The sequence below is a fragment of the Echinops telfairi genome, unplaced genomic scaffold (assembly GCF_000313985.2).
Source record: "Echinops telfairi isolate 266 unplaced genomic scaffold, ASM31398v2 ScPeMD7_7;HRSCAF=31, whole genome shotgun sequence".
NCBI lineage: Eukaryota > Metazoa > Chordata > Mammalia > Afrosoricida > Tenrecidae > Echinops > Echinops telfairi.
Genome location: NW_022103904.1, coordinates 4,182,931 through 4,196,652, shown reverse-complemented (window position 1 = coordinate 4,196,652; position 13,722 = coordinate 4,182,931). Strand labels below are relative to the sequence as shown.

The window sequence follows — 13,722 nt, the reverse complement described above, 5'->3', positions numbered from 1 at the left end:
AACATCAATGGAAAAGAGGAGCTTCTTTAAGCAGTTGCTCTTGTGAGGTGCCATCCAGTTGGCTCCAACTCACAGTGACACATGTGCACGGAAGGAAGCACTGCCAGCTCTGGTCCCTACCACTCACCTGTGTCAGCGCCTGTTGGCGCAGCTGCCTTGCCTGCCCGTCTTAAAGGCGTCTCCTCCTTTTTATTGGTCCTCCATCAAGAAGGAAGTCCTTCTCCAAGGACGAGTCTCTCTGATACTGTCCAAAGTATGTGGGATTAAGTCTTGCCATCCTCACTTCAAAGGAGCACTCTGTCACCTTAGAGTGAATCTGGGTTGGAAAAACTACAAATTCTTCCAACACTGATTAATTCTTTCTTCTGGCAGTCTGTGGCATAGTCAATGTTTTTTGCCAACACCATAATTCAAAGGCAGGAATTCTTCTTTGGATTTCCATGTTCATTGTCCAGCCTTCTCATGCAATGGGACTGTTGTTCATAGACAGAGCGTTGTATATGTGTCCTGAAGCAACCATCGGGGCAGGCTTCATTCACACCTGCATTTCTCTCTCTGGCTCCCTGTCTGCTTCCAGACTTTCTCATAGCATCCGATGGATGCCATGGGTGAGCGCTTACTTGGCAGCTCAACTATTCCAAATGGATTCATTACACCTTCAACAATTCATTAAAACTTATTTGATCTCTTCTCACCTACCTATCACACATACTCATGTGTAAGCCGAGTTTTCAGCACATTTTAATGTACTTTTTGTGGTAAAATTATGTGCCTCGGCTGATATTCGGGTGGGCTTATGGTCGAGTATACACGATATGTGGTTGTCACAACTCCTTTTTTTAAGCTCTGGTGAATGCAAGCATGTTTATCTGTCAGATTTCTCTTAAAGAGACTTGCCTTGTCTTTGGGATTCGGATTGCTTTGTTGCCTTAGGGCCTGACGTTTCATTTGCACATCAGAAAAAGTTATACTTTTGTAGGTTATTCAGATTTGTTTCTGTTGTCTTTTTTTTAAATCATTTTATTGGGGGCTCGTATAACTCTTTTCACCATCCATCCATCCATTGTGTCAAGCACTTTTGTACATTTGTTTCCCTCATCATTCTCAAAATTTTTGCTTTCTACTTGAGCCCTTGGTATCAGCTCCTCATTTTCCCCTCCCTTCCTGCTCCCCACTCCCCGATGAACCCTTGATAATTCGTAATTATTATTATTTTTTCATATTTTACACCATCCAACGTCTCCCTTCACCCACTTCTCCGCTGTCCCTCCCCCAGGGAGGAGGTTATATGTAGATCCTTGTAATCTGTTCCCCCTTTCTCCCTCACCTTCCCTCCACCCTCCCAGTATCGCCACTCTCTCCACTGGTCCTGAGGGGTTCATCTGTCCTGGGTTCTCTGTGTTTCCAGTTCCTATCTGTACCAGTGCGCATGCTCCGGTCCAGCCGGATTTGTAAGTTAGAATTGGGATCATGATCAGATTTGTTTCTTATTGTGGGTATCAAATTGTTTGCAGCTTTATGAGGAGAATTCAAAAGGTCATGGAAAAGATAGAATTCAAAGGTAATGGAACTAACTTTTCCACAAATAGTTTGAAGCTTCTTTGTGTAAGTAGAAGCAGAAGTCAATAGGCATCATTATATTTCAGAATTCCTGAGCTGACTCTGATGAGCAGAGAGAAGGGAGAGAAAACTGCAATGAAAAGATTTGCTTAGGAAGAAAATGCTTTATAGAGCTATTTAAGCGGAAGTTAGTGTTAGGAGAATTATTATAAATCAAATCCTAATACAGCCTTTCAAAGTGGAACATTTCCAAGTTCATCGTGGAGGTAAATAAAAATATAGGTTTACTTCCTCACCCCAAAAGTAGTTTCAAAGTTTTCTGGTCTCTTTCTACAAACTTGCCCATCAACTTCTTGCAATTGGCCTAATTGTCAGAAAGAAGGTATTAGCCTAATGCTGTCCACACAAAGTGCTGCAGGATGTATTCTGATGTCAGGGAATCAATCACTTGTCTCTATCTCCAGTCAAAGTTTAAGCATCTCCAAACAAGGGAATTAAATGGAAAATCGAAAAGAACCTCTCTGCCCAGGTGCCTTTCTGAGTACACGTATCTCTCTGTTGGTAGAATCGCATTGCAAAGAGGAGCAGGAAACTAGTGGATTATGACAGTGCACGCCACCATCTAGAAGCTTTACAGAGCTCCAAAAGGAAGGACGAGAGTCGTATCTCCAAGGTAAGACAATGTACGGTAATGAATTAACCCCCTTCACATTGTATGACCTAGAGCAACGTGGCTTTTTAAAATAGATGTCCTCTTTTCAAATGAAAATGAAATCAGAACAGAATTTAAGTTAATGCCCGTGGATGGCTTCTCATTAGCTTTTTAACTAATGAGTTTTCTGTTGTTACTATATTCCTGCCATGTCTTTCACCCAGAGCAACTGATGGGTGCAAACTGCTGACCTTTTGGTTAGCAGCTGAGCACTTAACCAATGGGCCACTAAGACTCCTTTGCACAGAAGCCTGTGAGGCAATCCTTCATATGTCTCTTTTATGGACGAGGTGTGTGAAGTCCAGAAAGATAGAACAGTCTGACACAGTCACACAGCTAGTACATTAGAATTCCAACCCAAAGCTTTCCACCTTTAAGTATTTTGATCCTTCCATATTCAGTTAAAAGGCCACCTCCTCTGGGGAGCTGTGTGTTCTATACCATCGTCCCTCCCTCACAGCATGCTGCAGACTGGTAAGTCCCTCTGTCGCAGCACTAATGTAATGGATTGTCATTTAGACTTCCCCACTAGATGGAGGCTTCCTAAGGGGCGCATTCATGCCCAGTCTCAGGAAGGGATTTTGTTTTTCTAGAATGAATGAATGAACCACTGACCACAAGGGAAGCCATTGTAATCAGTGATGTTTTCCGAGACTTAATATTTCATTTTTTAAATAGAAAAAATAGTGAAATGTTTAAGCAGACGACTTTTCTCCATACCAATATATTTCTAGGTTGCCATAATATTCTACCTATTTTAAGTTAAAAAACATTGTTGCATATAGAATTTGCTTTTGTTTTTATGTGATTCTATCTTTTCAGTGGACACAAATGTTATGTGTCATTTCTAGGCAGAAGAGGAATTTCAGAAAGCGCAGAAAGTGTTTGAAGAGTTTAACGTCGACTTACAAGAAGAGTTACCGTCATTATGGTCAAGGTAAAGACATTTCTGTACCAACTATCTATGACCCTTTTAGAAGTTCAAAGACTGACTATTCATTCCGGACTTGGTCGTTATTGGTCTGTGATGCTTTAGTGCTGTCCAAGAGAATTGTTCCATCTCCCCTTTTTAATCATGGTAGCCTTGATTTAACTACATGTGGTGGTTGATCACTTGAAATGGGATTAGTCGGTTTGAGGAACTTCATTTCAGAATATAGGTGTATATATACCCATGTAATTTCCTTCTGCTTGCTTTAGGCTAGATTTTTTTTTTCTTCTTGACCCTATCGTCTTTAGGTTAGGCTGTTGATTTTGAGATTGTTCTTTTTTTAACATTTGTATTTATAGCTATAAATTTCCCTGTAAGCACTGAAATCAGCTGCTTCCCACATGTGGATACATTTTAATTCATTTAGGGTGCTTTCTTATCTCCTTGGTGATTTCCTCTTGGACCCATTAAATTTTTTTCCCCAATGGAATGTGCTTTTATTATAGCAGGATTGTCTTTCTTCAGGACACGTTGCTTCCCTACCAGTACCAGTGGTTGTTGAAACATTTCCAATTCTGGCTGACCACCCACGTGTGTCAGGGAATAGTGTTCCATTGTATTTTCTTTTCCAAAAACATCATTTTATTGGGGGCTCTTACAGCTCTTCTAAAAATCCACACATCAATTGTATCAATCACATTTGTGCATATGTTGCCCTCATCATTTTCAAAACATTTTCTTTCTACTTGAGCCCTTAGTATCGGCTCCTCTTTTTTCTCTCCCACCCCCACCCTGTTATTTTCATGTCTTATACAGTCCACTGTCTCCCTTCACCCATGTTTCTGTTGTTTGTCCCCCTTAGCAGGTGGGAGAGGGGGTGTTTTATGTTGATCATTGCGATCGGTTACCCCTTCCTCCCCCAAGACAATTGGATACATTCCCCCCACCCCACCCCTGGATGAGTTATAAGGAAGGGATGGTTTAACCATGGTGCAGTATAGCACCAATGAAGCACGCATCATTCCGCCAGTTCCTCAGGACTTCCTCCCCGTCACTACCATGACCCAGTTCTACCTTACAAATCTGGCTAGACCAGAAGACACACATTGGTACTTTAAAAACTCTCGACACTTGGAATTCAGAACAGATAATCCCCTTAGGAACAGTAGTGGGAGTAGCGATATCATAAAGGGAGGGAAAGGGGGAACCCATCACAAGACTGGATATATAGCCTCACTGCCCCCACCCCCACCCCATGGGGATGAATAACAGAAATGTCGGTGAAGGGAGACAACGGACAGTGTAAGATATGAAATAATAATAGCAATATATAATTCATTAAGGATTCACAAGGGTGGGAGGGTAGAGCAGTGAGGGGGGAAAAGAGGAGATACTTATACCATGGGCTCAAGTAGAAAATGTTTTGGAAATGAATATGGCACCATATGTACAAATATGCTTGATAAAATTTTGATAAAATTGATGTATGGAATGTTATAAAAGTTGTAAGGTCCCCCAATAAAAATGATTTAAAATAAAAATGAAAGAAACTTCTAGTTTGTTCAAAACATTCCAAGCAAAACAAGGTGCAATAAATTTAAAAGACTGAAATCATACCAAGTCCATTCTTAGACAGCAAATAATTGAGATTAGAATACAGTAATATAAATAAAAGTGGGAAATCCATAAATACGTAACAACTAAGCAAAACCCTTAAAAAAAACAATGGGGATGCCCAATTGTCTAGATGGGCTTTGGGTCTCCACTCTAACCCTCCTCATTTGCATCGATATGATTGTTTGTTTTGGGTCTTCTCATGCCTGATACCTGATCCTATGGACACCTCTTGATCACACAGGCTAGTGTGCTTCTACCATGTAGGCTTTGTTGCTTCCCTGCCTTTTGTTTAACTTCAAGCCTCTTTGACCTCAGATGCTATATCTTCTAATAGCTGGGCACCATCAGCTTTCTTCACCATATTTGCTTATACACCCATTTTGTCTTCAGTGATCGTGTTGGGCAGATGAGCATCACAGAATGCCAGGTTATTAGAACAGAGTTCTTGTGTTGAGGGAGGGCTTGCTACTTTAATACTTAACATATAAATTGATCTATATCCCTATCATTATATATTAATATATTTACAAATATACATGCCTATATTTATACCTTTATAAATGTCTTTTGCCTCCTATTCTTTCCTCTATTTCCTTTTACTTTACTCCTGTCCCACTATCATGTTTGATGTTCACTTGACTCTCCATAGTTCTTCTCAGCTACATTGCACTTGATTAAAGTCCACCAGGACATCCCCTCACAGAAGGGTCACAGGGAAGGAAAGAAGGAGTCAGCCAAGGTGTAGTATAGCATCAGAGAAACACACAACATTCTAGTTCTTTGATGGTTCCCCTGCTCCCAATATTATGACCCAGTTCTACCTTACAAATCCAGCTCGACTGGAGTGCATGCATTGGTACAGAAAAGATCTCTCGACATGGAATCCGGGACAGATAAACCCCTCAAGAACAGTAATGAGAGTAGCAATATCAAGAGAGTAGGGGGAAGAAAGGGAGTAAATAATTACCATGTAGGTAAAAAAAGATATTGCTAGTTGAGGTAGAATGTGAATAAAGGCATGGGGATTGAAGCAAATCCGGGGTTCATAGAAGATTAGTTTGTGTAATTTACAAGAGTTTAGAGTGAACATATTTAGAATGGGGGTTGCAGCAGAGTGGTAGGGGTCAGATCGTTTATCATTTCAAATATTTAGTGACTACTTACTGTGTATCAACTACTCTTTTGTTGTTGTTAGTTGCCATCAAATTGGTTCCAACTACTAGTGACCCTGTGTACAACAGACTGAAACTCCGCCCAATCTTGTACCATCTCACAGTTGTTCTTATGTTTGAGTCCAGTGTTGTAGCCACTGCATCAGTCCATCTCCTGGAGGATTTTCTCTTTTTCAGGTATAACGTCCTTCTCCAGGAACTGCTCTCTCCTGGCAATGTGTCCAAAGTACATGATATGAAGTCTTGCTATCCTTGCCTCTAAGGAGCATTCTGTCTAAACTTCTTCCAAGCCAGATTACTATGTCCTTATAACAGTCTATGTTACTTTCAATATTTTCCTCCAGCACCATAATTCAAACGCATTGATTCTTCGTCTGTCTTCCTTATTCAATGTTTGCGTTAGTCTGGGTACATTAGAGAAACAAATCCACAGAAACTCATGTATAAGAGAGAGTTTTATATAAAGGTTAAGTGGACATCAAGAAAACATCCCAACACAGTGCTGCCCAGCCCACAAGTTCAACATTAACCCACATGTCCGACACCAATCCACAAAGTCTTCCTCAATCTCACAAAACACATGCAATTCCTCCTGACTGCAGGAGGAAAGCAGAGTCAGTGAATTTGTAAGCATCTCAGCGCTGGCAGTGATCTCCACACGGTTACTCCAACACCCAGGGCTGCATCGAGGTAGGTCCATGTGGCTTCTCCTCAGGGATGTCTTTCAGGAAGTGAGCCATGCCAGTTGAAGCAGGGAACTGGCTAAGGAAACTACACCCTGGCCTGACCATCACAAAGCAAGAGACCCGAGAACTAGAAAGGCGAGGCTCACTGAGCCATTTCTAACTCTGCCCTTCAACTCTGCCCACATGCGTTTATCGGCTAGGTTGGCACAATAAACTAACTACCTCAAAGTCCAACTTTCACATACATATGAGGTAATGGAAAATGGCTTGGTTCAGATGCACCTTAGTCCTGAAAATAATATCCTTGCTTTTCAATATGCTAAAGAAGTCTTGTGTAACAGATTTACCTAATACAATTCATCATTTGATCTCTTGACTGATGCTTCTATGAGCATTGATTGTGGATCTGAGCAAGATGAAATCCTTGACAACTTCAACCATTTTCCAATTATCATGGTTACCTCTTCATCCAGTTGTGATGATTCTAGTCTTCTTTTCATTGAGTCTAAATCCACACTGAAGACTGCAATCCTTGATCTTCATCAGCAAGTGTTTCAAGTCTCCTACTTTCAGCAAGCAAGGTAGTGTCATCTGCCTATTGCAGGTTATTAATACACCTTCATTCATTCCTGATGTCACGTTCTTTTAAGTATAATCTAGCTTCTCTGATTATTTGCTCAGCATACAGATTAAAGAAATGTAATGAGAGGATATAATCCTCATTTTAAACCATGAAATAATTTCTTGTTCTGTTCTTGATCCAACTGCCTCTTAATCCATGCACAGATTCTACACAATTGACGTGTTTTGGACTTCCCGTTTTTCTCAAGACTCTCCATGGTTTCATCCACACAGTACTCTCTTAGGTGCTAGTAATCCTGTGCTAAAGAGTTATGTTTTTGTGATGTTTACATTAAAGGAGGAAGAAAGGCAACTATCAGCCAACCAGTTCAATTTGGAAATAAAATAAGAGACTAGAGAGTGACTCAGGATATGGGTAAATAGACTGAATGGCTAGGGAAGATTTCTCTCAGAGAGAGAGAATATGTGATGAAATGCAAGTAAGCAGCTCAAAGTCTCAGACAATATTCTGTGATCCATAAATTTCACTAGCTGAATTCTAGACCTTTCTTCCTGGTCTGTCTTAGGAAATTCTGCTAAAACCTGCCTACTATAAGTAACCCTGCTGGTATTTGAAATAATACCAGTGGCATAGCTTCCAGTATCATAGCAACATGCCAGCCCCCACAGCACAACAAACTAACAGGTAGATTGTAGGAATATAGTTATGAACTGGTCAAGTGCAGTCCCTACTTTGGGAGAGTCTCAGATTTTGTAAATTGGAGCAAATCTTTATAAGAAAATTTCCTTTAAAATGTTGCATACTGTTTCTAAATAAATACATCCCAATTGATATAATTTTTAAATTCGAAAATAAAAATCTTAGGAAATTATAGATATATTTAGATAATTAGATATATAGATAATTATTATAAGATAAAAATGTAGATATGTAGATAATTATTCTAAGGAAAGTCTTCTTGGCACTACCCCAAAGAATAAAATCATGGAGAGAATAATTGATAAAACAAGTTAAGGTATTTCTGTATATCAGAAAACAAAATGTAAAGTTAGAAGAATGGATGCTTTGTTCTGATTCATTATTTGTAAATGTATCCAAGGTAAATATCTATACAGAAATGCTGTTACAAATTGCAAAGAAAAACACTAAGGAAATCAGTGAGCAATGGGCAGAGAATGTGAGTTACGTTATTTTGTTGTTGGGTGCAGTTGAACGGATTCCAACACATAGGACCTGACAGGAGAAAGGAGAATTGCCCTAGAGGATTTCCTAGACCGAAACCTTATGGGAGCGTCTGATCAGATCCATCCTTCCTCAGACTGGAAGGTCGTTCTGACCTGGCGACCTCTAGGTTAGAGGCCACATTCGTAGCCGTGCTACCAAGTCTCCTTGCTTCCTACTACGGACTTAAACATGAAGACTGAAGGGACTGGCATTGAACAAGCCACAATGGATCTGTTTCATGCAGTTTTACGTCTGTGAATGAGACAGTGTGAGTTTTTATTTCATTCAACGGGCTCTCACTGTTTCGAAAGAATTGGAATTCCTTTGTGTTTTATATTTCCCACTACCAAACAAATCTCAGAGTCCAAATATGAAACACTGCTGCCTAGAGTATTTTGATTGTATAAAATGAAGACCGCCTCAACCTCAGAACCTTTACAAAGTTACAAATCTGAAAGCCAAGCTTGCATTCCTAAGGCAGTGGCTGTGAAAATGTGGTTTCTGGTAGCGATGTAAATGCTCTGTCTCCAGCCCAGACCGGAGCCTCCAAGATGAGCCCTCCAGGTGAAGTGGATGGACACTAATGCTGAGGAGAGATTTGCTCTGTGTGGAAGGATTCTCAGTGCATCACCTGTCAGGAAAATCTAGACATCTATTTAGATTAAGTATTAAATGTATTTAGTCCAGTGTTGCTTGCGTTGTGTTAAGAAAATCTGTTTTTCATATGCGCCATTGCCACTGAAAGTACATTTCTGGTGACTCCCCCTCCCCCTCTCCCTTGTCTCCCTCTTCCTGTTTCCATGCTGTAGACGAGTTGGATTTTATGTCAATACTTTCAAAAATGTTTCTAGCCTCGAGGCCAAGTTTCATAAGGAGATTGCAGTGGTGAGTAATGATTATTTTTACTGATGGAATGTAAAGTTATGCCAAAGAATTCGCCCTTTTTGCATGCTTTTTTCATCATGTATGTGGCTCTTTGTATTATTTCTGCATTTTAAGTGACTGCTGTTCTTGCTGTAGATTGGAGGTTTTATTTGCATGCATGCAGAAATACTCTCAGGAATCCTTGCCTGTGTTCATCTTCTTCAGAACGTATTTGCTATTTCCCTCCTGTCACACCTCAATCCTTGCTTACGTATTTGTTTTTTCCAGTCAGTTTATAAAGTTGGACTTTCAAGGGATGGTTTAGGCTCATAAGAAAAAACGTGTCACAATATATTCAGCGAGCCAGCAGCTTGGTCACGAAGTAACAACCGTGTCTCGGTTCGCTCAGGGGCAGTGGGCCTCTGTCTTGGGTAGGGCCCCCAGAAGCAACCCTTTTGTTTTCTGCTCTGAACTGTGACGAACGGAAGACCCGAGCGGTGCCGAAGTGAGCACACGCGGCTGTTAAGAGACGGCCGCGGGTTCAAAGCCTGGCGGTCTGCCTCTGACAAACATCAGCCATTGACCACCCCGTGGAGAGCTCAGCTCTCCTCTGACTCACCCGGGGTCATCATGGAATCAGAATCGACCAGGCCGCCACTGATTTTTTTTTTTTAGTTTATTTTGTGTTTTGATTTTTATTAGAATTTTTAACCTGCACCAGCTGCCGAATTGAATTATCCCGCGAGCACTCATCATCGCATAAGAGAGTGAGCTGCTTAATTAAGGATTTCTTTCTTGGGGGAAGGGTCTGAATTGACACCCAAATGACCTGCACTTAGTAGGATGCCTCTGTTCCCATAGCTTTGCCACAAACTGTATGAAGTGATGACGAAACTGGGTGACCAGCACGCCGACAAGGCCTTTACCATCCAAGGAGCTCCCAGGTAGGATACAACGCCCCAGCGCTACCTTTGCCATAAGTGCTGCTTACTGTCGTGTCATGGTGTGCACACGTGCCTGTCCTTCTGTCCATCTGGTAACGTCTAAGAGGAGCCTTTCCTTTGAGAGGTCAGACACCAGAGCTAGCCGCCCGGGGCTCCTGTGGCCGTCACAGGAGAGGGGCCCTGGTGCCGCAGTGGGTTACATGTGGCCCACAGGAGAAAGCAAGGAAGGCGTTCTGCTTCCATCAAGATGGACAGCCTTGGAAACCCACAGGGACAATTTTATTCCATCACCTACGGTCATTGCGAGTCAGACTTGCTGAAGGTCTAAGTTACTATTAAGTTTAAAAAGAATAGATGTTATTTACCTAAGCTTTTTATAAGGTAATATGTAATTGTGACATTCTGTATTTGCAGTTTGAATGGCACACAAAGCCAGTAATCACTTCGGATACCCGCAGTAAATGGCACGGGGCCCATATCTGACCTCCTCCAGCTTCCCGAGTGCCGTGAGGCAAGGGTCAGACTTGCTTCCATAATCCATCTTTCTTTAACAATGGTGGCACCAACCATTCCTCACGCAGCACTCTGCATTTACAGTGGGTTTGATAGCTCACTGTTTGGCTACCCAGAACTGACAGACAATCCTCACGTTCAAGGAGATGTGTTAGGGGAGTTAGCAGGTCACCATAAGTCAGGATCAGTAAACAGTAAGGACACAGTCATTGGTCCAAAGCAACACCCCTCCTCAGCCAGCAAACCAGTCTCTCTCTGGACATCAGCCTCTCAGCCACATGGTCCCTTGGCCTCTGCCTTCCTGGCCTAGGAGGCCCACCTGTCACTCTGTCTCATAGTCCCAGAGTCTCGGCACTGCTCATCTTGCAGTGTCCCATAGTTGTAGCAGGAAAGTGCCGCTCATAGGTTTCAGCCACTTCAGGCAGCGATCTGGAACATGCTCTTCTGATGGGCCTGGGCTTTCTTTCTGTGCCCGAGCTAGCTCTCGTGCACAGAGGACTGGCATTGAAGAGTGGGGTTTGTCGTTCAGCTGACCATACCCCTGAGGAAATAAAGGGTGGGATTTGGTTTACACCCTCTACTGAATTAGAGATTAAGCTCACCTTAATTCTATCCCCAGTTGCATAGCAGAAAATATCCTCTAAAATAGGATTGTAACCACAGGCATAGACTCCAGGACTATAATACATCACATAATATGGCTAGAAAGGTCATATTAATTGATTACATTTCATTACTTCATTGTCCACACACATATTTATGAAAGCACACGCTTCATACATGTGTACCAGCATCTTTGAATGCTAGTGTTGGGGTTCCTCTGGAGATACTAAATTTCATATTTCTTGTTCTTTCCATTAGACATACTGTAGTCTGTACTGTGGCCACTATATTGAATGAGCATGAAGTTTATCTTCTCTTTCTCAAGGAAATAAGATGTTTTAACAAAACATACAAAAGGAGTAGAGCAATATTTTTCATTATGATTACTTCAATATTGGTTTAGGCACAAAGAATTAATTGAAATGGAAATATAAAATTGATATTTGGGGTGTTTTAGAAATGAGGTACATATTATTTCAAAGGACTCATGGCCCACAGGAACCACAGCCTACTCTTGTCTGAGATGAGAAGAACTAGATGGTGCCCAGCTACCACTACCAGTTGTCTCTACAATAGAAGTTCCTGGTTAGAATGGTATGAAATATAAAACAAGGCTGGATATATGGCCCACCCCCAAGGGGGAAAAATAACAGAAATGTGGGTGAAGGGAGACAATGGGCAGTATAAGACATGAAACAAAACCAAAAATAATGTATAATTAATCAAGGATTCACAAGGGTAGGAGGCATGGTGGAGGGGTGGGGGTGGCCTGGAGGGTGAGTAAAAAGGAGGAGCTGATATCAAGGGCTCAAGTAGAAAGAAAATGCTGGGGAAATGTTGATGGTAACATGTATAAGTGTGCTTCATACAATTGAATGATGGGTTGTTATGAGATTTGTAGGAGCCCCCCCAAAATAAAATGATTAATAAAAAAGGGGGGGAAAACTCTCAAATTAAAAAAGACCCAACTTTATGGTCTGAGAGAGACTAGAGGAATCCCCAAGACTCATCCCAAGTCACCCCTTTAATGTGGAACTAAAGCTATTCCTGGAAGCCACCTCTTAACCAAGTAAAAGACTGGCTTCTAAAATAGCCAACACCAACTATGAGGGATGGTCTCGTTAGAAGAATGAACTATATGAGAGCAAAAGGGCAACAGTTACCCAAAAGCAAAGACAAGGCAGGAAGGAAAACTGGACAAATGGAAATGGGGAGCCCAGGATGGAATGGTAAGAGGACTGATACGTTGTGGAGACTACAACCAATGCCAAGGAAACGTTAGGTATGAATTATTGAATAGAAAACTAATGGCCTGGGTAAACCTTCTGAAACACAGTAAAATATTTAACACGCCCCCCCCCGAAAAAAACATAGTATTACCAAAGGAAAATGAGGTACATGAAAAAGTTAACAGTTGCTGCTTCACGTGGCAAAGAAAGAGACTAGAAATCCCACTGCTGCTGAATCAGACAAAATTAAGAAAAAGTATGGCTATGACGCCTTGCCAAATCCATTCTTTTTTTCCCACTTTCTTTCACAGAGCAAGGTGGTAAGTGAGCTCAGTGGGCTCCCTACTAACGCGGGCATACACTGATAGACTGGGACTTTGCTTCCTGCCAGATTTGCTGCATGATTGCTGCCAGCCAGCCTAACCATGCAGTGTTCACAGCTTCCCTAATGTACCCCATTCCCCGCCCTCTGGACTCTGCACAGCCCCTACTGCCTCCAGTGTAGATTACACTCCTGGAGTAGACTGTGCCTGAGTGTCGTTCTTAGTCACCCTAGGTGGACTGTTCAGATGCATCTGCTGCAACACATGGTAGGTTCTCAGTAACCATCACTGAGTCTCATACATCACAAAATATTTTTACGTATTTCACATCGTCTGGGTTGAAAGTATGGAAAGATAACTAGTAAATTTGTTTATTTCCCAATGTTATCAGAAAGCAGCCCTATAAAATTAATACCATCCTAAGGATTCTTAATATAAAATGTCTCACTTTGAAAATAGACATTTCTGTGGATTGGGAGTGGGTTTGGGTTTGGGATGCTCCCCTTCAAAGAGCCCTGAAGGTACTTAGTTGCTAATCAAAAGACTGGCAGTGCAAATCCACCAGCTGCTCTGAAGGAGAAAGATGTGACATCTGCTTTTGTAGAGATTTACAACCTTGGAAAGTCTACATGGCAGCCCTGCTCTGTCCTGTAGGGTTGGTATGAGTCAGAACTTACTCGATGGCAGTGGAGTTGGTTTTGGGTTATGCTCCACTTCACCTGCCTGTAGAATGGGGGCAATGTAGCTATTGTGAACTAACT

At 41.7% G+C, this 13,722-nt stretch overlaps 1 protein-coding gene across 1 annotated transcript in view; it reads left to right on the top strand.

Annotated features, from left to right (window-relative positions):
• The window catches only part of AMPH (amphiphysin), a 147,718-nt gene that overhangs the window by 63,820 nt on the left and 70,176 nt on the right, over positions 1-13,722 (top strand). The window contains exons 6-10 of the mRNA XM_045286282.1: positions 2,126-2,233; positions 3,124-3,209; positions 9,295-9,370; positions 10,211-10,293; positions 11,668-11,674. Of these exons, the coding sequence (XP_045142217.1) occupies positions 2,126-2,233; positions 3,124-3,209; positions 9,295-9,370; positions 10,211-10,293; positions 11,668-11,674 (360 nt within the window). The remainder of the gene's footprint in view (positions 1-2,125; positions 2,234-3,123; positions 3,210-9,294; positions 9,371-10,210; positions 10,294-11,667; positions 11,675-13,722) is intronic.